We start from the raw sequence: 26,624 nt of genomic DNA, 5'->3' as shown, positions 1-26,624 counted from the left end.
TTGTAAATAGAAATCTTCTCTAATGCACATAGCAAGGTATAATATGCAATAAAGGATTTTTATTACCGGTCTCTTTCCTTTAACGAGCCTCGTTAAAGGATAGTTATTATCGTTCTCTTTCCTTTAACGAGCCTCGTTAAAGGATAGATATTATCGTTCTCTTTCTTAATTCGCCCATCCCGAAATGGCAAAGTTCATTGTGTCAACGAAGAGCAAAAGGAAGGTAGCTGATGAAAATAACTACATCTACGATTTTCATTCGAGCAGTCCAAACCTAGGAAAAGAATACTGGAGATGTGAGAAAAGAAGGCTGTGTTCAGTGCGGATTCACACGGTAACGGAAAACAATGAGCCGAAAATTATTTATTTCTCTAATGAGCACCTTCATCCAGCTGATGTTGATTTGTTAAATGCTAGAAAAGCAGTTGCAGAAATAAAGCATGAAGCAGTGGAAAACATAGCAGCAAGTTCGTGTAGCATACTAGCGGCCAAGTTTACGCAGCTATCAGAAAATACCTGCTCTCAACTCCCTAGGTTGCCCGTCGTCTCAAGGACTATTCAAAGGTGCCGACAAAAAAATTCTGGATTTCCCGCTAATCCAGCGGCTAGACACGGTTTTGAAATACCTGACAAATATTGTAAACTTGACAATGGCGAACAGTTTCTGAGATACGATTCGGGCGCCGAGGATCAACAGTGCTTACTAGTATTCGCATCAGAAAGTACTCTTCAGGATTTAGCATCATATCGTCATTGGGCATGCGATGGGACATTCAAGATTGTGCCACAACAGTGGTTTCAACTGTTCTGCATTCATGTACAAGTTAAAGGAAGCAGTTTTCCACGGGTCTTTGCATTACTGCCGAATAAAAGAAAGCAGACATACGAATTATTTTTTGACCAATTGAAAATTATGCAACCTAATGCAGATCCGATTGATATCATGGCAGATTTCGAAGTTGCCGTTCACAAGGCAATTAATTCATCATTCCTTAATTCATCTGTCGTGGCATGTTTGTTTCATTTGAGCCAATCTGTGTTTCGAAAAATTACCGATTTAGGCCTCAAAGAAAAATACAATATAGACTCTGAATTCTGTCTTAAAATTCGATATTTTTCAGCATTAGCTTTCCTCCCCGTTGAAGATGTCGAAGAGGCTCATGAAGATTTGATAGACGATGAAGAAATACCTGCTGAATTCATCGTTTACTTTGACTTGACTTACATAGGCATTGCGAGAGGACGTGGTGCCAGACAAAGGAGAGAAACACCTACATTCCCGACAGCTGTATGGAATGTTAATCAGCGTGTTCTACAAGATCTACCGAGAACAAATAATGCCGCTGAGGGGTTTCATTCTGCGATAAAGCGTTCGGCGGGTGGAGCTCATTTGAATATCTGGAGGTTAATCAAAACTCTGAAGGAAGAGGAAGGGTTCATAATAGGCAAAAAGGCTCAAATTCTTCGGGGAGATCAGTCGACTTCATGTACGCGATATAAGAAAATAACTGAACGCCTCAAAAGATTGGTCGTTGAATATGATTCTACAACAAAAATTGATTTCTTGAGGAATGTTGCTTACAATTTACATCAATTTTAAGTAACTTCGGGAATTTTAAGTAATTAGTAAACTTTTAGATTTTTTAACTGCATTTTTAGATTTTTTAACTGCATTTTTCAACTTGCATTTTACTTGCATTTTATCAATTACTTGCATTTTAGCAATTAAATTCACTTGCTGTATTGTACTTGCATTTTATCAATTAAATGGTTTTATACAGAGTTAATTTGTAATTGGATAATTGGACAAAAAGACGTTGGACCAAAAGACGTGCGGACAAAAAGACGTTGGACCAAAAGACGTGGACGAAGTGTCGTTGGACGAAGTGACGTCGGACGAAAAGACGCGACACGGGTTAAAACTGGCAATCAGAAGTTTAAACTTCTTGAGTATGTGCTGAGGATGTGCTTCCATTGAGACTTCCAATGGGTCCTGCACATATCTTTTGTGTTACTCTGGTGCCTGCCTATCCAGAGACTAGAAGATTGAGCCAATGACTTCAACCTTCCTAACTTGGAGAAATGTCTGCTCATCTGGTATCAGATATTGACTGAGCAGTCTGACAATTTATCAACAGTGGAGATGGATAGAGATGGTGGTCAGGTGGAGCTGGGAATAATATCATATGCCCAATTCTATGGTATTTAGCATAATTTCACGAATTGTGCTTTTCTTTCATTAATGGGATGTGGCATCACTGGCTAGGCCAGCATTTAATCCCCATCCCAAATTGCGCTTGAGAAGATGCTGGCGAGCTGCCTTCTAAAACCACTGTGGTCCATGTGGTATATATATCCCCACAGTGTTGTTAGGGAGGGAGATTCAGGATTTGACCCAGCGACAGTGAAGGAATGGCAAAATAATTCCAATTGCATGATGTGTTACTTGATGGGGAACTTCAGATGGTAGTGTTCCCTGCATCTGCTACCCTTGGCCTTCTAGATGGTAGAGGTCGCTGGTTTGGAAAGTGCTATCAAAGTTGAGTTGCTTGAGTGCATCATACTGCTGCCACTGTGCACCAATGGTGGCAGGAGTGGATGGTGGATGGGGTGCCAATCAAGCCCACTGCTTTGTCCTTTATATGTTGAATTTCCTGAGCGTTTTTGGAGCTGCACTGAACCAGGCAAGTGGGGAGTATACTATCACACTCTTGACTCCTGCCTTGTTGACAGTGGACAGGCTTTGGGGATTCAGGAGGTGAGTTACTTCTAACATGCTCTTGTAGCAACAGTATTTATGTGGCTGGTCTAGTTAAGTTTCTAGTCTATGGTAACCCCCAAGATGCTTATAGCAGGGGATTCAATGATAGTAAGGCCATTGAAAGTCATATCACGATAATTCGATTATCTTCTATTAGAGATGGCCAGTACCTGGTACTGTGTGGCACAAATGTTACCTGTCACTTACCAGCTGCAAGTAAGTCTGGCTATTAGATTTTAGTGTAACCCAACCATTATTGGGTTAATTTAAGTAAATCAATTGTAATGAAAGATCAAAAGGTAAACTGAGCAGGTTATTGTTAAATGTGCGCTGCTTGATACACTGAGCTAGATTCTTCCACCCCACCCGCTGCAAGATGGCCATGGGCAGAATGCGGATCATGTAATGGGTGGCATGGTAGCACAGTGGTTAGCACAGTTGCTTCACAGCGCCAAGGACCTGGGTTCGATTCCCGGCTTGGGTCACTGTCTGTGTGGAGTCTGCACGTTCTCCCTGTGTCTGCGCGGCTTTCCTTTGGTGTTCCGGTGTCTTCCCACAAGTCCTGAAAGACGTGCTGTTAGGTGGGTTAGACATTCTGAATTCTCTCTGTGTACCCAAACAGGTGCCGGAATGTGGTGACCAGGGGTTTTTCACAGTAACTTCATCACAGTGTTAATGTAAGCCTACTTGTGACACTAATAAAGATTATTATTATTATTATTAAAGGTCCATTGATCTCGGGCAGGGGCAGCCAGAGAATCCCGCTCATTGAAATGAAAAAAAATGAAAATCGCTTATTGTCACGAGTAGGCTTCAATTAAGTTACTGTGAAAAGCCCCTAGTCGCCACATTCCGGCGCCTGTCCGGGGAGGCTGGTACGGGAATCGAACTGTGCTGCTGGCCTGCCTTGGTCTGCTTTAAAAGCCAGCGATTTAGCCCAGTGAGCTAAACCAGCCCCTGTTGTTGACGGTCCTTTCCATCACTTTGCTAATAATGGAGAGTCGACTGATGGGGCGGTTTGTGACCTGGTTGGAATTGTCCTGCTTTTTGTGTTCAGAGCGTACCATGGCAATTTTAACATTGCAGGGTAGAAGTCAGTGTTGGAGCTTTTTTTTTAGAACAGTACAGCACAGAACAGGCCCTTCGGCCCTCGATGTTGTGCCGAGCAATGATCACCCTACTCAAGCCCACGTATCCACCCTATACCAGTAACCCAACAACCCCCATTAACCTTATTTTTTAGGACACTAAGGGCAATTTAGCCTGGCCAATCCACCTAACCCGCACATCTTTGGACTGTGGGAGGAAACCGGAGCACCCGGAGGAAACCCACGCACACACGGGGAGGACGTGCAGACTCCACACAGACAGTGACCCAGCCGGGAATCGAACCTGGGACTCTGGAGCTGTGAAGCAGTGATGCTAACCACCATGCTACCGTGCTGCCCTAGCTTGGCTAGGGGTGCAATATTCAAATGTTCTAATGTAGCATATTATGAAAGTTTTTAAAAGAATTCTATTTTCCAAAAAACAAAGCTCAGGGACTGGATCCTCCATCCTGCTGCGTCAGATTTCTGGTTCTGCACGCTGGCGGGATGCTCCGTTACGCCGGCTGGTCAATGGGGTTTCCCATTGTGTGGCAACCCCACGCCGTCGGGAATCCCCCGGACTGCCGGCAAAACGGAGCACTCTCCGGCGGGGAATCCTGCTCCCAAACCCCTGTTTCATTTTACATATGTGTTTTTGAGATTATGCTGGTAATCAATAATGCATAATTTTGGCAGCTTCCAACTGACGTTTGATGTTTTATTGTAGAATCTTCTCGGCTGTGTATACATAAATATTGTTTTGTCAAAAGTATTTCAAGGATGTAGGTCACAATTGAATGGCCACGCTGCGCTTGAGAAGTAGCGGGCTGTGGCCGATAGAACCCGGAAGACCCCGCTCCCGGGATCTACCCGCCTCGCAAGTAAATGTGATCTAATGCGATCTCTCGAGAGGTTGCAATGTGAATCCTGCTCATTGTAGCGAGGGTCATTTTTTTGGCAAATCTGCATGTTGGAGCAAGACAGCTCGTCTCACTGTAATATGCAGTTTCCTGAGGCATTGGGCTCTATTCCCCGTCAGGCCAGCACAGTTCAGTACTGATCTTCACAAACGGGGACCAGATGGAACGGCACTTGTGGGGGTCTCCCACAGGATCATTGGCTGCAGGTGCATGCCCTTTGGGCAAGGTGGTACCCTAGCACTGCTGGTGCCACCTGGGCACCCTGTCAGTGCCAGCCTGGCACCCTGGCATCTCGATCTCTCGCTACACCGGAGTCCCGGGGCTATGTGTCGCCTCGGCCGCACCTTCACCACTGAGGCCCGCTATCTAATCTGAGTGACGTTTAATAGCTTTGTGTTTCTCGATGCTGCGAGTGTTTGCTAAACACACTCGCATGGGACTTTGTTCCCATTTAGTTCAATTGTGGCCGTAGTGTTATTTTATTTTGACAATAATTAAATAAATGGTTCCAATGAGTTGGTGAAACTGTTTCAGCAGTTTACTGCTAAATATGTAAATATGTCAGTATGGAAAGACAGTAGAAGTTATTAAAGAACCCATTTACCATAGATAATGGCCTGGACTATCACCATGACAGAGAACCTCTTCATTGTGGTGAAAATGGTGGAAAAGGCCAAAATCTGGATGTCTCACTCCCAAACACATACCATTTTTGTACAGGTAGGAATGGGAACAGGTCGGGATTTGCAGGTGCATGTTTCGTAGAGGCAGCTGCATGTATAAATCAGCAACTGCCTTCACTCATGTCTACTTCTAGTGCAGTGTGAAACATGGCAGGCACAGGCTAGACCTGGTAGGAGCAGATCTGAACTTTGCAAACTTCTTTGGGGGATCCTTTTGAAGAGGTAGGATATCCTGCCTCTTTTGGATATGGTCCCAGGACACGTTTGGGGGAGGTCAGGTGCACATTGTGAGAGGTAAAGTGGCCGTTGAAATGTTAAACGTAGACATGAATATGTGTAAAAAGTGCATAAACTCATTAACTGTCAAGCTAATTGAAACCATCAAAAATGTAAAAATGAAATGTCAAAGGCAACAGTCAACCGTCAAGCTGTCAAGGCACTGGCATGTTTAATTAAATCATTTCTCGTTATTTCACTCTGTTGACATAAGTCATTACTGGGTTAGTGTTGCATGACATATTTCCCAACCTTAATTATCGCAGTAGGGTGCCTGCCATTTTACAGTTTGATTGACAGCTCCAAGTTGTTAATGGCTGTTTGTTTGAAGTGGGACTATGAACCCAATGTTTGTTTTATAAGGATTACATATTTCAAGGAATGCAAGTATAGTAAATGGGCTTTTATAAATGAACTTTAAAAAAATAAGGTCTACTATTGCTAATTATATTATTTAATCTCAGCATGGCTCCTGAGGTCTGCCGGGGATGGAGACTGGGTGAGTTGGCATGATGGATGTAAGAGTAAAGGGTGGTGGATGGTGCCATGGGTTGACATGAATTGGCATAGGGACTATGGGGTTATAAAGTGGTGTAGGGGCTATAAAGAGCCATGGGTAGGCAGAAGTTGGAATAGGGATATAAGGGGCATGGGAAGTGGGCATAGGTTGACATGGATGGGGTGTGGAGAATCTGATGAGGGATGGGGGCTGGAGTGCTATTTTTTGTTACAATACTTTTTGAAAAAATCTTTGACACAGTGCTCTTCTGCCAACCCACCTCCGTACCTCCCAGCTTCCGCATACGTTCTGGGGGTACCTTGCCTGACTCCTGGAGAACACCAGCATCCCAGAACGGAAATTCCAACTTCCAAGGCAATTTCACCCAGGTTGTATCTGCAGAGCCTGGAAGTGACCCAACCCTGCCCTTCTGACCCAGGAGCAAAGATTCAGACCAATGTTTTCATAAAACATTAGTTTTTCCTTTTCGGATGCTAATATACCAAAAATGGCTGCAGACACCATTGCCATGACAAACAGTAAAGGCTTTCTATTAACTTTCCTTTTGTGAATGAGTTAACATCAATGCGTACTGGCATTAAAAATAACTCAAAACTGAGAGCAAATGTAGGTAACAAAGTGGTAGGAAACTCTGACTTATTATGTTGCTTTTATTCCCTCATCATATTCCGTATCATGTCATATGTCAAATCAGGTATTTTCCGTGATTCCTGGAATATCTTGCTGAACCACAATTGAAAGTATTGCTTTGCAGTATCCCACATATTTACAATGAAGTGGATTGTAGTATTCACAGATCTAAAAAAAATAACTATTTGTTTATGTGAGCCAATTATAAAATTCACTGGATGGAATTCTATTTGGAAGAATTCAACTAAAACAGTTTAGCTCTCAAATCTTTCTGAATTTGATTCTTTTCAAATTGCAATTTCTTCGTAAAGCAATGAAACTAGTATAGCAAGGTTGAAAAATGTTACATTCTGGAAGAGCTGTGCAATGATACAGTTAGGGCCAATTCAGATACCTAGCAACATCATGAGCTGAAAGGCTCAGAAAGATTACATGGAGAGTAATAGATATGTGGGAGTACCAAAAAACAGTCATTGAGTCAACGGTCCCAGATAATTCCTAGCTTGCATGTAATCATCAGCTTTTTGTAATTGAGATTTAAATTCCTGGGTTAGGTATGAATCTGTAGGGGGCAAAGGACCACTTGAATGCTCAATGTTCCAGCTTTATTTCAGAATTTCATTGCGTTCTGGCCAAGTGCTATGGTGCGATCTGCCGGCTGCATTGCACCAGAATGGGAGTGCGACTCGGCTGGTAGATGGCAGTGGAGGCCTCCCATGGGCTTCTCGACAGCCAGTGCGCCTCATGAGATCTACCCAGGTCTTGCACGGTGTCGCGATCAGGATCCTGCCCACCTTGGGGGCCTCACATACCTAAGTAGGCTTAAAACCCGCTGGGATCTATCAGGCTACCGGCATCTACCCGCCACCCCAGAGAGTCCCCAATTGGCGCTGTTCAGTACTGGTCCACGTGGACGAGGGGCAACGGCACCTGGGGAGGGGGGGTTCCCCGGGCCATCGGAGGCCCCTGGGTGATCAGGGACAGGGCAGATGGCAACACTGCCACACTAGCACTGCAAGGTGCCTGGGTGGCACTGCAAAGCTGGTAGGATGCTGCCAGGGTGGCAGTGCTGGGGAGCCCAGATACCAGGGCGGGACTGCCAAGGATCAGGGCCTGTGGGGGTGCCATTCCCGTGAAAGGAGGATGGTATGACGGGTGGGGGGGGGTGGGTATGAAGAGTACTTTGGAAGGTTGGGAGCTGAAGGGTGGGGGTCCTGGAAGGGGGAGGAGACCGAAATTGGCAGTGGGAAGGCCTGAAAAGGAGAGACCCTCAACGACCCCATAACGGGATAGCATCGCTTGGGGGAGGGGGGGGGAGGGTAAATGCTCAGTTTGTGGGGGGTGACATTGCCCATAGGTGGCGGGATGCACAAGCCCACTTAGAGAAGGGGTGCACTTTCAAAATGGTGGCCTGATCATCGGTCTGGCCAGCAAGTTGAGCTCCCCAGTGATGAAAATAATTCCCAATGTGAGCTTGACCGGGAGAAACTTCCCAGGCCCCAAAAAAGTGACTAAGTGTTGTCAGATAGCAATGGGAAACTTACCGACAGAGCTGGGTGAAATCCCCAGTCAAATGGGGCCTCACGGTAGCATGGTGGTTAGCATCAATGCTTCACAGCTCCAGGATCCCAGGTTCGATTCCCGGCTGGGTCACTGTCTGTGTGGAGTCTGCACGTCCTCCCCGTGTGTGCGTGGGTTTCCTCCGGGTGCTCCGGTTTCCTCCCACAGTCCAAAGATGTGCGGGTTAGGTGGATTGGCCATGCTAAATTGCCCGTAGTGTAAGGTTAATGGGGGGATTGTTGGGTTACGGGTATACGGGTTACGTGGGTTTAAGTGGGGTGATCATTGCTCGGCACAACATCGAGGGCCGAAGGGCCTGTTCTGTGCTGTACTGGTCTATGTTCTATGGTCTAAACCCGCCACAAATTTATTTACTATATTTACTAGATGTAGGTTAACTATATTTACTAGATGTAGGTTTACAATATTTACTAGATGTAGGTTTCCGTGCTTATGTCAAAGGTAATGCATGTGTACGCAGGGATAATCTATAGTTGTTTATATTGAAATGTTTTAATTCTGTGCATTTATGTAAGTTTAGCTGCCTTAATTATGCCAATTAAGGACTTTTATCTGAGCAATTTCTTGTTCGCGTTGCTCAGCATGCAATCAATCAGATTTGTCAATTTAGTTTAACAATATTTAACGGTAAATACCTGTCTTTCATGGCTGAATGTATTATTACGGGAGAAAAATTAATTTGTGGTTAATTGGTATTAACTTTATTTTAGCATGAGCAAGATGGATCTTTGAACATCCGCTTTCCAGCACCAGAGGGTGCAATCTGGGACAGCCCTTCAGAGTGTACTGTTCGTGTCTGCTTCCCTGACAACCAAGCAGCGATCATGGCTATCAAAGCAGACCATACGGTGGAAGATGTTCTGATTATGGCTTGCAAGGTACTTTTATTAAATTGGGAGAAAATGTCATGAGCATGCTAAAATTCTAAAAATGTTGCATAAAGTTAACTGCAAATCACTTTGCGATTTTTAGTTTAGCGTACATGCCGAACTCAATATTTCAAATGTTGTTTTATTACATGACTTATTTATGAGATGTTGCTCCAATGTCACATTCATGACTTTGATTCTGGCCACGGACTTATCCCTGGGCAGAGGAAGGTCCTGCTCCACAGTAATGTTACACTTGGCCTGGAAAAGAGAACTGAAAACTCAACCTCTCTATGCAGTGATGGCAAAATGGCAGAGGCAATGGCAGTGATGTTGATGGTAAATATTTCCTTCGCCTCTGTGGACATACAGCAAAGTAAATTCACGAGTTGATGGACTGTAACGTCCTCAGAGTGGCAATCAGCGTTGAATTGCCATCGCCTGCCCACTTACCTACGCCAAATTTCTTCCTTGCCTGTCTCTCCCGACCTTCCGATTCAGACCGGGCAAGATTCTAGCAGTATAGCAATCTCTGAAGCCCAGTGTTGAAGTGCAGGAGGGGTGAACTGAAGGAGGGCAATCCCCCTTTTTTACAGCACTTACAGATTGGACCTGTTGGAAGGGCAGGTCGGGCTGGGTCGGTGGGATGAAGAGTCAGGCCTGTGAGGTGGGAGGGTGAGTGAGTTGGGGTTGAAGTTTGTGGGGGAATCCCAAGGGGATTGGGGGTGCAATGTTGGGGGTGGGGTTGGGGGAGATGGTAGTGTACCCTGGGGGTAAACATTGTGGTTGAGGTTTTCAGTGAGGGGCTGGGTTTGGTTTTGGTCTTTCTAAAAACTACCCAGAAATTAGAAGCGGCTTTAATTCTCTTTTTTCTGAGCAATTATTGGTGTAACCATGTCAGTATAAGCCAAAGTTAGCGATTCAAATTACATTTGAATCGGCATGGCTCTCGGCACAGGAAAGTTGCCGAGAGGAAATTTGCGCTTCTGGGAAATTGCCAGACAAATCCTTACCTGTGAAGTTTCGAGAGGTATTCCCCAACACATCCTCGGGCACCCCAACCCCACACTGGAGAGGCTCAGAAGTTTACGGCTCATTGTTTCCTGCATCTGAAGACAGTGGTATAGTCACATTTGGCACTGTAATATAAATGGGAGTAGGGTTTCTGCTTTGAACACAGTTAACAATCTGGTTGCAAATTGCACTCAAAAATGCATTAGTTTTCAGAAGTTTTTTTCCAGCCATTTGCCTGCTGGCAACGTAAAATCTGCTGTGAACTGGTGCAAGTCGACAGCATTATGGATCGTTTTTTCAAACGTTTATTTGAAAATATTCCATGATATATTTGAATCATAATGGCACTGTTTGATTAGTAGAAGTAAAAAATGGGCTTGGCACCCTGGCCGTGCCCCTGCCATCCTGGCAGTGCCACATTTGCACCATGGCAGCGCCAGACTGGTACCCAGCTGGCACTGCCAGGGTGCCACAGAGGGCAACCACCTGCGGGCGGGGGCCTCCAATCTCCCCCCTCCCCACCCAAGTGCCGTTCCGTCTGGTCCCCGTTTGTGAGGACCAATACTGAACGGTGCTTGGCTAAAGTCTCCAAGGGCAGGGTTAGATCCCAGGGCCATAGTAGATCAGGCAAGCTGTATATTAAAGAGAGCTAGCTGCCTCACTCTAATATGCAGATTTATCAAATACTGCTCCTAGCATCTTCCGGCAGTGCCTCTGTTTGCCCGAATGGGGGTGCGGCTGGTAGATCGCGCCCTTAATTTTTCTGAGCCTGCTCGAAGGCTTTCAAACTAACAGAATCAATGAAATTGTTCAATGGTTTGGTGACATTTTTTTATTTGTTCATGGGATGTGGGACCCGGAGGCTGTGCCAGCATTTATTGCCCTTGAGGGGGGCAGTTAAGAGTCAACCACATTGCTGTGGATCTGGGGTCACGTGTAGGCCAGACCAAATAGGATTTCCCTCCCTAAAGGGCATTAGTGAACCAGATGGGTTATTACGTCAATCGACATTGGTTTCATGGTCATCATTAGACTTGTAATTCCAGATTTTTATTGAATTCAAATTTCACCATCTGCAGAGCATTACTCTGGACTCTGGTTTACTAGCCCAGTGACATTATCATTATGCCACCATCTCCCCAAATACACGCGCTTAATTTGTGCGTGGAACCAGATTCTATCACAATGTTTTCTTTAAACTAGAACAAAAGATCACAAGGGGAGGGGCGACAAGATGGCACCGTGGTTAGCACTGATGCCTCACAGCTCCAGGGTCCCAGCTTCAATTCCGGCCTCGGGTGACTGTGTGGAGTTTGCACTTTCTCCCCGTGTCTGTGTGGTTTCCTTCGGGTGCTCCGGTTTCCTCCCACTGTCCAAAGATGTGCAGGTTCAGTGGATTGGCCACGTTTAATTGTCCCTGAGTGTCCAGATTAGGTGGTGTTACTGGGTTATGGGGATAGGAGAGGCATGGGCTTGGGTAGGGTGCTTTCCAAGAGCTGGTGCAGACTAAATGGGCCGAACGGCCACCTTCTGCACTGTAAATTCTATGATTCTATGAAGCTCAATTTGTACTAGGTGTGGTTTACACTTGAAATAGTGAAATCTTTTGTGATTTCAGCCAAATTGTGCTGAAAGAAACAGTGGCAGATATTGGAAACTCCAGACCTTGGTAAAGTACATGGATATGGGGAGATGAATGTGGATGTGATGAGGAGGTGTTATGGGGTTACTTGCTAATTCTTGGGGTCCTGCCAGACATCGGTGCAACCTTGACAGTCCACCAGAACAGTTCAGGCACAAGCACACTGAATAATTATGACCGTGAACTTTATTACATGTTTCTTATCTGATGTGTCATTGTCAAAGTTAGTCAGCATGTGTTAGAAATAATTATTTAGCTTGGAATTCAATCTCTTTTATCTCTTTCCCCATTTACAAACAAAGCCACGTATTTTTTGCCTTTTTTGTGTTTGTGATGGGCCATTTCACTTTGAAGTTCTTGAATTGTGGTAAATTGAAGGCAAAAATCATCAAAATGCTTTGGCATGAATCCTTTCCATATTATTGCCCCCTGCGAGTCCCACATCCCATGAAAACGAAAAGCTTCCAAACTTTTATATATTTGCGGCTATAGTGATCGCATGCACGCTGGCAGACATTGAAGATAAAGATTATCCCTCAATTTGGTGTAATTCTGAACCGCACTGACTGAAGATCCCAGGGTTCATATACTCAGGCCAATGAACTCTGCAGAACCATCAATTGAGCTGATAATTGCTGGGCTGGACAGTGCAGGGGCTGGGGTGCCTTATTGACCCATTTTTTGACTGCACATTTTTGTTTGATGTTTCAAGTCTCACTTGTGATTCGATTTTTGTTTAAAGCCGTTTTCCTTTAAGGAACTGACCCTTTAATTTGTCCCTCAGTTTATTTGATTTAATTTATTTGGTTGATCCAAAATAGTTGGAAAGAGAAAGATCAACCAGTGTTCCTGCTCCTGATCACAATCCAGGGCCCTTTCTAGTAAGTGTATCTGTGTGTGGATTGGGTGAGAGATAGATCAGGCTTTGTTTGATAGTAAATTAGTTGTGAACACTCTTTGTAGCTCTTTTTTGTTGTCGGCATTAACAGGTACAGAACGCATAACTGATTGGACGATTGGGTGTATCATTACAGCGAAGCTTTGCTCATTTAGCACTACAATAATCCTCACGAGGCCCATGGGGATACCCTAATCAATCAGCTGTGGGACACGTGAAATATGAACTTGCCCGCTAGTGGACAGATGCCTATCCAGCTGAGGCTCATTATTAGACTATTTAAAAGCCGCCCCAGACAGGGACTTATTGTTTATGCCACCCTAGCGGACGTTTCCTTTGGCCTAAATAAACTACCATTTACTCAACTACTCGAGCCTCCTGGGTCTTCATGCTGGCAACAAGGTAAAGCAGTAATTATGATGTAATTACGATTCCGGACATCCCAGACACATCGGGATATTGACGCGCAGCAACATGCTTGGTGAAGTTTGAGAATACCACTCTTTGGGGAATTAAAGGCCTTTGATGCAGGCCTGTAGGATTGAGCCCAATATGCCAAGAGAATGCAGTATTTCTTCCAGGTGAATGGCATCAGTGGAGAGGACCTCAGAAGGAGGTGGTGAGTTGCCTTCTTGAACCACTGCAGTCCCTGCGATGTAGGTTCACCCACAGTGCTGTTAGGGAGGGGTTTCCAGGATTTTGGCCCCAGCGATAGTGAATGAACGTCGATATATTTCCAAGTTAGGGTGGTGAGTGACTTGGAGCGGAACCTTCAGGTGGATGGGTTCCCAGGTATCTGCTGCTCTTGTCCTTCTAGATGGTAATGGTCGTGTGTTTGGAAGGTCACTGTTTGTGTGGAATCTACATGTTCTCACGATGTCTGCATGGGTTTCCTCCGGGTGCTCCGGTTTCCTCCCACATTCCAAGGATGTGCAGATTAGGTGGATTAGCCATGCTAAGTTTCCCCTTAATGTCCAAAAAGGTTGGGTGGGATTACGGTGATAAAGTAGGGGAGAGGCCTAGGTAGGGCGCTCGATCAGAGGGTCGGTGCAGACTCAATGGGCCGAATGGCCTCCTTCTGCACTGTAGCGTTTCGTTGACACTGGGGCTGCTGTCTCCATCAACGGTCAACAGACCTTCTGCCAGCTTTGCATGGGCATCCTGTCTTTGAGCTTGTGTGACACCACGGCCCGGTTGACGACATATACTGGGGAGCCACTGAACATTATAGGGACCACCGTGACCCCTGTCACCCATGGGCAGCAGATTGTCAGGCTGCAGCTAATCATGGGACAGGGGTTGGGGCCCAGCCTGTTGACCATTTGATTTTGATTTGATTTGATTTGATTTATTATTGTCACATGTATTAGCATACAGTGAAAAGTATTGTTCCTTGCATGCTGTACAAACAATGCATGCCGTACATAGGGAAGGAAGGAGAGACTGCAGAATATAATGTTACAGTTATAGCAAGGTGTAGAGAAAAGATCATCTTAATACGAGGTAGGTCCATTGAAAAGTCTGATGGCAGCAGGGAAGAAGCTGTTCTTGAGTCGGTTGGGACATGACCTCAAACTTTGGTATCTTTTTCCTGACGGAAGAAGGTGGAAGAGAGTATGTCCGGGGTGCGTGGGGCCCTTAATTATGCTGGCTGCCTTTCCGAGGCAGCGGGAATTGTAGACAGAGTCGATGGATGGGAGGCTGATTTGCGTGATGGATTGGGCTGCATTCACAACCTTTTGTAGTTTCCTGCGATCTTGGGCAGAGCAGGCTCCATACCAAGCTGTGATACAACCAGAAAGAATGCTTTCAATGTGCATCTGTAGAAGTTGGTGAGAATCACAGCTGACATGCCAAATTTCCTCAGCCTTCTGAGAAAGTAGAGTCGTTGGTGGGCTTTCTTAACTATAGTGTCGGCATGGGGGGACCAGGACAGGCTGTTGGTGATCTGTACACCTAAAAACTTGAAGCTCTCGACCCGTTCTACTTCGTTCCCATTGATGTTTACAGGGGCATGTTCTCCACTACGCTTCCTGAAGTCGAGGACAATCTCCTTCGTTTTGTTGACATTGGGGGAGAGATCATTGTCGTCGCACCAGTTCACCAGATTCTCTATCTCATTCCTATACTCTGTCATAAGCCGCTGCTCGAGCGCTTTAAGGAAGACCAGTGGATTCCCCCCCCTTCCCTGTTATTAGAGGCATACGAGTATACGTTTCAGCATCGCCGGGGTGTGCAGATAGTAAACACCGATGCCCTCAATCCACTCCCGCTGCTTGTGTGCTTCCCCGCTCCACTAGTAATGGACGAGGTTGTGGCAACGCTGAACATCATGGACACTGCCAGTGACCGCTCTGCAGATTCATACCTGAACCCACGGGGATTCCACATTGGCAAAACTACGCTGCATCATCCTGCACGGGGGTTACACGAAAGTCCCCTGATAGCCCGAGAGCCCTACGTCATGAAGCAGCAGGAGCTTGGTGGGGTGGATGGTATCCACCTATGGGGAGCTCGCATGGTCAACCCTCTGCCAGGTCAATCATGCAGGACCTACATAGTGGATACGGGGTGGCCTTGAAGAGGAGCTATGTGTGGCCTGGAATTGATGGTGACTATTAAAGAGTGGTGAAATGGTGCCCAGCACACCAGGAACACCAGACATTCCACCCGACCACTTCGTTCTATCCCTGGAAATGGCCAGAGCACCTTGTACGCGGTTGCACGCCGACTTTGCCGGGCCTTTCATGGGGTCCATGTTGTTGGTCCTCATAGATGCCCGTTCCAAGTGGCTGAAAATGCACCTGATCCTACCACCACATGGAGAACTACCATGGAGAAATTATGGCACTCCTTTAGCACCGACGGGATACCAGAGGTATTGGTCATGGACAACGGGACCCCATTGATCAGTGAGGAGTTCCAATAATTTATGCATGCCAACGTGGTAAAGCACATTCAGACAGCCTCATACCACCACTCCTCGAATGGTTGGTTGAGTGGGATGTTCAAACATTCAAATAAGGCATGCGGAAACAGACTACCTGCTCCCTTGGTACGAGGCTGACAAGGTTCCTGTTCCATTATTGGACCATGCCTCAAGTCATAGATCATAGAATTTACAGTGCAGAAGGAGGCCATTCAGCCCATCGAGTCTGCACCCACTCTTTGAAAGAGCACCCTACCGAAGCCCACATCTCCACCCTATCCCCTTAACCCAGTAACCCCACCCAACACTAAGGGCAATGTCACAACAGGGGTAGCACCGGCAGAGTTATTAATGGGCTGAATTCTCTGAACCCACCTGAGCCTGGCATTTCCAAGTCTAGGCGGAAAGTATAGTCAAAGCAGGGCCTCCAAAGAAAGTATCACGGCTGCCGGACGCCTGGAAGAGGTTTTAAATCAGGAGGCGCTGCGTATGTCCGGAATTTCGGTGATGGTGACAATTGGGTCCTGGGGTCATGTTGGGGAAAACAGCACCCGTTTCGTAAAAGGTCAGAACCTGAGAAAAGACTATAAGGAAACATATGAACCTCCTCAAAGGCAATGAATCGATGTCAGTGCCTTCTCCGCCTCTGGTACCGCCACACAGTCAAGAGGCTCAACCTATCGTGGACCATCATTCAGACTGACAGGACAACAATGACTCGGCCTCGGGTGTGGACATGGAAGCATCCACACTGACAGACGATGCTACGACCAGGGCCAAGCTTCTGCCAATGACCCTCCGTCATTCGTGATGAACAAGGCGGTCAACAAATAGATACACACCCCCTGATCCAGCCCCGATGCTGGCAGAGGAGAGAGGAGCAACCATGCGCGAAGCGGCAAAGAAGGCCAACCTCAGCTAGCCACCGGAGGGGTACCTTCGGTCTTGGGGGAGGGGAGTGGGCGGTAGGGGGGGGGGAGAAGGAGGAGTGTGATAACCCTCACAAGGCCCTTGGGAAACACTGTTCGATCTCCCCGTAGGATTCTTGGAATATGAGCTTCCCTATTAGTGGTGGAAGCCTGCCCAGCGAGGCCTCTATTTACACTACGTAAAGGGCAGCGGACAGAGACCGGCATTCTGGTAGTCCTGACGGGAAAATGTCATCTTAGCAGCCGCTTCCTTTGATCTAAATAAACTACCGCTTACTTACTGTAAAATATCAGGCAAGCAACCACCCATGCTAAATTGCCCTTTAGTGTCCAAAAAGGTTAGGTTGGTTACTGGGTTATGGGGATAGTGTGGTGTGGGCTTAAGTAGGATGCTCTTTCCAAGGGCCGGTGCAGACGTGATGGGGCGAATGGCCTCATTCTGCACTGCAGATTCTATTATGTTGCAAACCCATGGCCTCCTGTAGGGTTATAACACCCATCTACTCGGGTGATCTGGGTCTTCATTAGCACCCATCCACTATTTCAGTCGGATTTGTCACAATGCTACCATCAGTTATGTTCCACTCCTGTCCTGACGATGTCATTTCAATATTCCCACAGTTCCCCAGTAACTAAGATGGTATAGTGCCCTGACATCTACTTCCCACTTTTATAAAATGGCTCTGAGGTTGTATTGTATAGAGTCATAAAGTTATACATCTGGAGACCGATTTAGATCAGTTGGTTACACAGCTGGTTCGTGCTGCTGGCCTCACTCATTTTCCGTACCGGCTGAGATTATTCATGAAGGTCCCGCCTTCTCAACCTTGCCCCTCGCCTGAGGTGTGGTGACCCTCAGGTTAAATCACCACCTGTTGGCTCCCCCTCCCCCCCACCCCCCGCAATTATCTGGGCCTATGGCGACTTTACCTTTTTAGAGTCATATGCACAGAAATGGCCCTTCGGCCCATCGAGGATTCACCGTTCAGAAACAATCACTTAACTATTTTAATCCCATTTTCCAACACTCGGTCTATAGCCTCTCTGCCTTGGGATCGCAAGTGCAAATCTAAATACTTCTTAAATGTTATGAGAATCTCTGGCTCCACCATCCTTTCAGGCAGCGAGTTCCAAACTCCCACCATCATCTAGATAAAAATGTTTTCCCTACATCCCTTCTAAACCTCCTGCTCCTTACCGTAAATCTATGCGTCCTGGTCATTGATCTTTCCACCAAGGGGAAAAGTTTCTTCCTGTCTATTCTATCCATGTTCAAAATTTTGTACATCTCAATCATATACCAAAAGAGAAAATGCTGGAAAATCTCAGCAGGTCTGGCAGCATCTGTAGGGAGAGAAAAGAGCTCACGTTTCGAGTCCAGATGACCTTTTGCCAAAGCTTTGTCAATCATATACCCCTCGGTCTGCTCTGCTCCAAGGAAAACAATCCCAGTCTCTCCAACCTCTCTTCATAACTTAAAGCTTTATTGAATCCAATCTCAAAGTTTTATTGAAAGAATCCGACAGTAGGAATTTCAGCGAAATGGTGCGTCAACTTTGAACCTTTTCCGTTGAAGCACTGTTGCCTTCCTGTTTCCTGTTTTAGCTCACTGATAAGGAATGAGCACTGTGTTGTTCCTCGTATCTTAATAAAGCTCGTAGTCTCAAATGTGGAGAAGATGCTTTATTGTGAATTCGTTCTCTCTTCAGAGCTTAATTTACGGCTACCTCAAATGCTGCCTGTCTGTGTCTCTGTGTCCTGCTACGAGTTCTGCCTTCCGTGAAGTGTGTCGTCACTTCCTGTCCCTGTGTGTATATATAGCTCTCCCGTGCTCCCTCTAGTGCTTGCTCAGTTGTATTGCATCAAGTCAGATCTACAATCTCCACATCCCCCTTTTTTCTTTACATATTTTCTGTACATCGTTAAAGAAAATTGTACAAGACAGTTACTTATGATATGTGTATCTATACAAGTGATGGTGCTATTGCATATTTTACAAAGCCAACTTATATTTATGAGTCCAATCTTAATAAAAACATTTATGAGTCCAAACTTGATGAATTTGTTCACTGAGTTTTTTCTTTTGTTGTTGTTGACGTGGTGATATTGATATTGCAACTCCGTTGTGAATATTGTCGGTGTTCCTTGTTATTTTAAGTAACCAAAGCGTCATCCCGAGGTGTTTGCATGGTCGAACCACTGATGTTGACTGACATGGACTTTTTTCTGTGCTTGTGGTATCATTTTATTATGTCATCTGCCTTGAAAGCTGGTGTTCTTGCTTGTTCTGGAGCAGATGTGAGTTTGTGCGATTCGTTGTCATCCCATGGCATGTTCGTAGTCTTGTCATTGTTTTGCAGTGTGCTGTGGTATTGTCCTTCATGTGCAGAGTTGTACCATTTTGTACAAGTTGTTGTTTCATTGCTGTTGTTTCTGTCGTTCCTGTCTTTGTTGTTTTCGTTGCCGTTCTTGTTGCTGTTTTTGTCGTTTCTGTCTTTGTTGTTTTCGCTATCTTTGTTATGCTTCTTGTTGGTTTTGTTGTTCTTCTTGTAGTTGTGCTTGTAGTTTTTGTTGGTGCTCTTGTTCTTATTTCTGCAGTGCTTCTTGCGATTTTTGTTGTTCTTGTCGCACTTCATGTTGCTTTTGTTCTTGCTGTTGTTCTCGTTTCTGCTGTGCTTCTTTTGGCTTTTGTTTTTCTTGTTATGCTCAATGAGTGTCCCGTGTGGATAATTTGAGTCATTGTACGTTTCGTCTCGAGAATGGTGAGAATGATCTGATGTTGCATTGATGCTGGAGACATCAGTCATTTGTTGTGGGTTAGATTCGGCGTCTTTGCTTTCTTGGTGCTCCTCTTCTGGAGTCAAATTCTTCACTATTTCATTTGACGCGGTCTCTCTGGATTCTTGGTGCTCCTCTTCCGGAGTCAAAATCTTCATGATTTCAATTGACGTGGTCTCTCTGGACTCTTGGCGCTCCTCTTCTGGAGTCAAAATCTTCATGGTTTCTGTTGATGTTGTCTCACTGGACTCTTGGTGCTCCTCTTCTGGAGTCAAAATCTGCATGGTTTCTTTTGGCGTGCTCTCTCTGGACTCTTGGTGCTCCTCTTCTGGAGTCAAAATCTGCCTGGTTTCTATTGGCGTTGTCTCTCTGGACTGTTGGGTGGCCCGACTCTGTGCTTCTGTACAGACAAGCTGAGAACTGTCAGTCTCGCTGTGATCCTGTACGTCGAGTGTGATCACCTTGTCACTGTTTTCGCATGCAGTGGGTAGATGTACATTGTCTTCTTCTTTATGTGAGCTTGGTAGACTTTCATAGTCTGCTTGCGGTTGCTCAGATACAGCGGGTTGACCTTCATGGTCTTGTTCATGCATGGTGTTCGTCAGGGAGTGTTTGCTTGCTTCCCTTTTGGAGTCTTTCATCACTCGCACTGTGGAGTCTTTCTGTGCTCTCTGTGTGGCGTCGTCTTCGTCTTGGGTATTGCTGCCATCCAATGTATCGATGATCTGCCATGGCACCATGGTGTTGGATTCATCTACCACGAGTAGCTTCGTGTTGAGCTTTGCGACCGTGTCGCTGATGCTGTGATCAGCATATCCGAATAACTCAGCCATGTCTGAGTAGTATTCTTCGAAAACCAAATCATCTTGGTTGGATTCATCTACCACGACTAGATTCGTGTTGAGCTTTGAGACCGTGTCGCTGATGCTGTGATCAGCATATCCGAATAACTCAGCCATGTCTGAGTAGTAACCTTCGAAAAACAAATCATCTTTTGTTGTTTCGGAATTCTTTTTGTTCTCTTCACTTTGGGTGGTGCAGACTGCTTTTTCCAGGGTGTTGTGAGAGTTATTTTCAACTGCTGGTTTAAGTTCAGGCGTTTTTATGTGTTCTGAGGCAAGAAAATTTGGTTTTACAGCTTCCTTTACTTTGCGGTTTTGAGACTGCGCATGCGCAGAACGCAAAACGGGTGATTGTAACTGCGCATGCGCGGATTCCGTTTCTTGCGCATGCGCAGACGCAGTTTGTAGTTCTTTGTCTGCCCGAGACTGTAAAATGTGCTCCAACGCCATTTTATCGCAGATTTCAGCGTTTTTTCTTTCTGAAAGTTGTAAGTTACCTTTTCCTTTCGATCTGGACTGGATTTCAGCGTTGTGGCTGTGTGAAAAATTCAAGTTATTTCTTCTTTTTGATCTGTACTTTTCACTCGCGATTTCTTGTTCTTTTTGTGATTGTTTAAGTTTTGCATCACTCAGTCTCTGTGCAGTTTGGCCTCTGAGCATACCGTGCTGTTTAAATTCCTTACAGTACTCTTCAAATTTGTTTATAAGCTGTTGCTGTCTTCATCTTTTGAGTATTTAAATCCATTATATACTTTCCTAGCTTCATGTCCTGCGATGAGCATTGCTATTTTAATTTCGTCATTAAACAGCATCGTCATTGATGCTGCTACATCATTAGCTATGATGTATAAATCGAACCATTGTTTAAACATTTTCCAGACATTTCTTACATTGCCAGTCATGCCCAGCTGAAGTGGGTATCCATGCCACATCCTCGAATTAGCGATGTCTTCCCAAGTCGAATGTCCAGTATGAGATTTCCATGCCATTTTGTTCTTTCTGTATCTGCAGCTGAGTTGTCCTGTAGTAAGCGTCTGAAGTACCATGTGTTGTTCCTCGTGTCTTAATAAAGCTCGTAGTCTCAAATGTGGAGAAGATGCTTTATTGTGAATTCGTTCTCTCTTCAGAGCTTAATTTACGGCTACCTCAAATACTGCCTGCCTGTGTCTCTGTGTCCTGCTACGAGTTCTGCCTTCCGTGAAGTGTGTCGTCACTTCCTGTCCCTGTGTATATATAGCTCTCCCGTGCTCCCTCTAGTGCTTGCGCAGTTGTATTGCATCTAGTCAGATCTACAATCACCACAAGCACTTGCAAAAGGCACTGGAGGGTTGCGCCACCCAAGGATCTTTATCCAGACGTGAGTCCGTATTTTTTAGAAGAGGAAGAAGGAAATTGGAAAAGGAATACAAAGTAGCTGAGGGTTAAAAGCTAGAAACAGCCCTTCTTGAGCCTTTATTTCTAAAAATATTTTTATTAGCATTTTCAGTTTTATATGCATTGCACTTCATGTTTGTCATTGTACAGAACATAAGATTTTCTTGTACCTATTTACAATTTGTTACCATCTGTCTCAGTGCGCTATTCCCCCCCCCCCCCCCCATAAACCTCCCCTTGATACCCTCCCTGCTCGCATGGGGGTGTGCCCCCCTCCCACTACTTCGGCTCTCCCCCTTCACCACCCCCCCCCCCCCTTCCTGTGAGTTTACGCAGCATCCGCCTTTTTAAAAAAAAAACAAAGTTCATCTGTCTATCATACAGGAGTTAAAACTGATGGTGCAATTTATTTTGCAGCATGTAGGTCTATGGTTTGAAATCTCAGCAATCTGTCATTCTCCACATGAGAGCTAGTATTATGTCCACTGCTATTCCATTTCCATTCAAGCTCTCTATATCTTGTTGTTATCAACCATCACAAGTTCTGCCTGAACATGTCTACCTATTGAAGCTCTGTCAATAATATATCATGAAAATTAAAAAAAAAATTTAGGGGACTTCCGGTGACGGCGGGCGGAAAGCAGCCGCACATTGGAGGGCTCCCATTCGGTTACGGCATTTTGGGGGTTTAACGCCCGATCCCAGGGGCAACAGAGGCGGCAAAAGCAGGGAGAAGGCACAGTGAAGGGAAATGTCGTAAACAAGTAAAAAAAAACGGCCGTGAAAAAAGCAGCTGAAAGTCCGTCGGGAAGTGGAAAGGTCACCGTGGGGATGGCAAGAAAAATGGAGGCTGGGGCACCAGGGGAGGCCGCATTGCCCACGGCTGAAGAAATGACTTAAGGTGATGGCTGCGGAACTCGAAAGACAGTTCACAAAACACATGGAGGCGATGAGGAAGGAGATGGGGGCAGTATTGAAAGTGCTGGTGGAGGAGGTGATGGCCCCGGTGAGGGCGGCGGTTTGGAGCGCAGTGGCAGAGCTACGGGAGCAAGGCGAGGCGCTGAAGGAAGTGGAAGAGACATTACTGCAGCACAGTGATCAAATTACCTCAATGGGGAAGGAGATGCGGAAGGTGATAGAGATCAACAAGGATCTGCGAGCCAAAATGGACGACTTGGAAAACAGATCCAGGTGACAGATCTGAGGATTGTGGGTCTTCTCGAACGAGTGGAAGGCCCGAGGCCGACTGAGTATTTTGCCACGATGTTGGCAAAGCTTTTGAGGGAGGGGGATATGAACTGGATTGGGCTCATCGGTCGTGGAGACCTATACCAAAGGTGAGTGAGCTGCCAAGAGTAGTAACTTTGTGTTTTCGTAGGTACAGTGTGAAAGAGAAGGTCCTGTGCTGGGCAAAGCAGAAGCGGGTGGTGCAGTGGGCTGGAGCTGGTATACGCATATATCAGGACTTTACGGTGGAGCTGGCGAGGAGCGGGCTGCCTTCAGCCGGGTGAAGAAGGCACTGTACATCAGTAAGGTGCAGTGCGGCATAGTGTACCCAGCTAAGTTGAGGGTCACCTACAAAGCCAAGGACTTTTATTTCGCGACGGTGGAAGCAGCGGAGGAGTTTGTGAAGGCAGAAGGACTGTGGCTGAATTGAGAAGTGGTGATGTACCGATGTAGCCTCATGTAACTTTATTTTTTCACTGCGGCTGGTGTATGTGCTTAATGAGCTAACGTTGTATATACTTGGACAAGGGAAGAGATGGGACTTTCGCTTGCAATGATGGTTCTTTGGGGCTTGGGTGTGTATGCGGGGTTTGTGTGCTAAAGGGGATTACTTGGTTTTCCTGGGGCCGGGCAAGGGGGTTAGAGAACTGGGCGGGGGCCTCCACACTGGCCGGTTTAAGCCACCAGTGAACGGGAGTGAGGTGGGGGGAGAGGCTGCGGCCATCGGCGCCCAGCAGAACAGGTTCTGATGAGTAACCCGGCCGGAAAGTTCGGGAGAAGGAACAGAGGTTGGGGGGAGGAGTTTTGTAAGAGGAGGTGGAGGGGAGGAGTCGGGGAGGGGGGTGGCTTGCGATGTGTGGGTGTCATTTATGGTACTCTTTCGGGGATTGGATGGCATTGAATGTTGGGGGGGGGGGGGGGCTCTATAGGTTAATGGTGACCATAGGCGATTCCTGAATCCTTTTCCTTTTTTTCCTCTCTTTTGTTTGTCCCACCTTGGGAGGGTTTGTTGTATTTGATGCTTATATTGTCAGGTGGGTCGTTGTTTGGGGTGGTGGGAGGATGGGATCATTGTTGTTGATAAGGGGATTGACTTTGTATTTGTTACCGTTTACTGCTTGTTGGTGGGGTGTAAAGTTTGAAGAAAATGTGAAAATGGAGAATAAAAATATTTTACAAAAAAAATTAAAAATTCAGAGTACCCAATCATTTTTTTCCAATTAAGGGGCAATTTAGCGTGGTCAATCCACCAACCCTGCACATGTTTGGATTCTGTGGGTGAAACCCACGCAGATACGGTGAGAATGTGAAAACTCCACACAGCCAAAAACCCGGGGCCGGGATTGTACCCAGGTCCTCAGTGCTAACCACTGTGCCACCATGCTGCCCATAGATCACAAACTTTCGTGAAATCGTCAGCATCACAAATTAAATTGGAACAATTGAAGTGACAATTGGTGGAGATCTTTCAGGAATCACTGGAGGTAGGAAGGGTCCCAGGGGACTGGAAAGGGGCTAATGTAAGAGCACTGTTTAAGAAGGGAGGGAGGCAGAAGACGGGAAATTATAGGCCGGCTAGCCTCACTTCGGTCATTGGTAAGAGTTTGGAATCCATTATTAAAGATGAGATCTCGGAGTACTTGGAGGTGCATGATAAAATAGGACTGAGTCAGCACGGCTTTGTCAAAGGGAGGTCATGTCTGACCAATCTGTTCGGTAACAGGGAAGTTAGACAAAGGAGAACCAGTGGACGTGATTTATTTAGATTTCCAGAAGGCCTTTGACAAGGTGCCGTATATGAGATTGTTAAATAAGTTTAGAGCCCATGGTGTTAAAGGTAAGATCCTGGCATGGATACAGGATTGGCTGACTGGCAGAAGGCAGAGAGTGGGGATAAAGGTGTCTTTTTCAGGATGACAGCCGGTGACTAGTAGTGTACCTCGGGGGTCTGTGCTGGGACCACAACTTTTCACAATATACATTAATGATCTGGAAGAAGGAACTGAAGGCACAGTTGCTAAGTTTAATAATAATAATCGCTTATTGTCACAACTAGGCTTCAATGAAGTTACTGTGAAAAGCCCCTCGTTTGCAGATGATACAAAGATTTGGAGAGGGACAGGTAACATTGAGGAAGCAGGGGGGCTGCAGAAGAACTTGGACAGATTAGGAGAGTGGGCAGTGAAGTGGCAGATGAAATACAATGCAGAAAAGGAAGGAGGAATTTAGGCATAGACTATTTTCTAAATGGGGAAATGCTTAGGAAATCAGAAGCACAAAGGGACTTGGGAATCCTTGTTCACAATTCTCTTAAGGTTAAGTTGGCAGTTAGGAAGGCAAATGCAATGTTAGCATTCATGTCAAAAGGGCTAGAATACAAGGCCAGGGATATACTTCTGAGGCTGTATAAGTCTCTGGTCAGACCCCATTTGGGGTATTATGAGCAGTTTTGGGCACCGTATCTAAGGAAAGATGTGCTGGCCTTGGAAAGGGCCCACAAGAATGATCCCTGGAATGAACAGCTTGTCGTATGAGGAACTGTTGAGGACTCTGGGTCTGTACTCGTTGGAGTTTAGAAGGATGAGCGGGGACCTTATCGAAACTTACAGGATACTGCGAGGCTTGGATAGAGTGGATGTGGAGAGGATGTTTCCACTTGTAGGAAAAACTAGAAGCAGAGAACACAATCTCAGACTAAAGGGACGATCCTTTAAAACAGAGAAGAGGAGGTATTTCTTCAGCCAGAGCGTGGTGAATCTGTGGAACTCTTTGCTGCAGAAGGCTGTTGTAATGAACTCCAATGGACTTTATTGGTTGGCCAATTGGAGTATGAGCTCCCTCAATGATAGCTCATTGAAGGGGCCCATATAATCACCTGTGTAGGCTTTGTGAGCAGTCTTAAGTTGACTGGACTGCTCGCAGCACTGTTTGTAGCTGCTCCTGTAATATCGTTATTGTAAATAAATATTGGTGTGGTGACGGAACTCCTGCCTCCTGTGGATTACTACAGTGGCAACGAGGTAAACTATGAATTTTGCAGAGACCAGCTGCTGCACTCGGAGGGTAAGCCATGCCATTTTAAAAATGCCGTTTTTTGGGAGGTTAGAGGCATTCGACCCGGCTATTGAGGACTGGTCCCAGTATGTGGAGAGAATGTGTTACTTCTTCCGGGCAAATGATATACTGATGAACGAAAGGAGACGGCTTATCCTGCTGCCGGCGTGCGGACCCTCCGCTTTCGCCATTATACGTAGTCTGACTTATCCCGATGCGCCGGACACGAAAACTTTCCAAGAAGTAACGGAATTGGTGAAAGAGCACTACGACCCAAAACCACCCCTCATTTTGCGTAGGTACAGATTCTACACAGCGAAGAGGGAAGACAGGGAGTCAGTCTCGAATTTCTTGACCCGCCTGAGAAGGCTGGTGTAAAATTGTGAGTTCGGCCCGACGCTAAATGAAATGCTTCGGGACCGGTTAGTGTGTGGTATCAACAACCTCACAATACAGAAACGCCTGTTGGCGGAAACAGAGCTAGACTGCAGGCAGGCGTTACAGCTCGCACTCTCCCTAGAAAAGGCAGCAAGTGGGGCGCAGGAACTACAGGGCACGCCAATGTAGGTAGATACCTGTGAGAGGGACTACCACAACGGGTCCTGCTAC

General features: G+C 46.0%; 1 protein-coding gene across 2 annotated transcripts in view; it reads left to right on the top strand.

Moving 5' to 3' along the window:
• Nucleotides 1-26,624, top strand: part of tiam2a (TIAM Rac1 associated GEF 2a) — a 461,217-nt gene that overhangs the window by 249,053 nt on the left and 185,540 nt on the right. For both annotated transcript variants that reach the window (XM_038808441.1, XM_038808437.1), the window contains one exon: nucleotides 9,170-9,337. In XM_038808441.1, the coding sequence (XP_038664369.1) occupies nucleotides 9,170-9,337 (168 nt within the window). The remainder of the gene's footprint in view (nucleotides 1-9,169; nucleotides 9,338-26,624) is intronic.

The sequence above is a fragment of the Scyliorhinus canicula genome, chromosome 1 (assembly GCF_902713615.1).
Source record: "Scyliorhinus canicula chromosome 1, sScyCan1.1, whole genome shotgun sequence".
In the NCBI taxonomy this organism is placed as follows: Eukaryota; Metazoa; Chordata; class Chondrichthyes; order Carcharhiniformes; family Scyliorhinidae; genus Scyliorhinus; species Scyliorhinus canicula.
The sequence above is the reverse complement of the archived record's forward strand: the minus strand, read 5'-3'. Positions and strand labels throughout refer to the sequence as shown.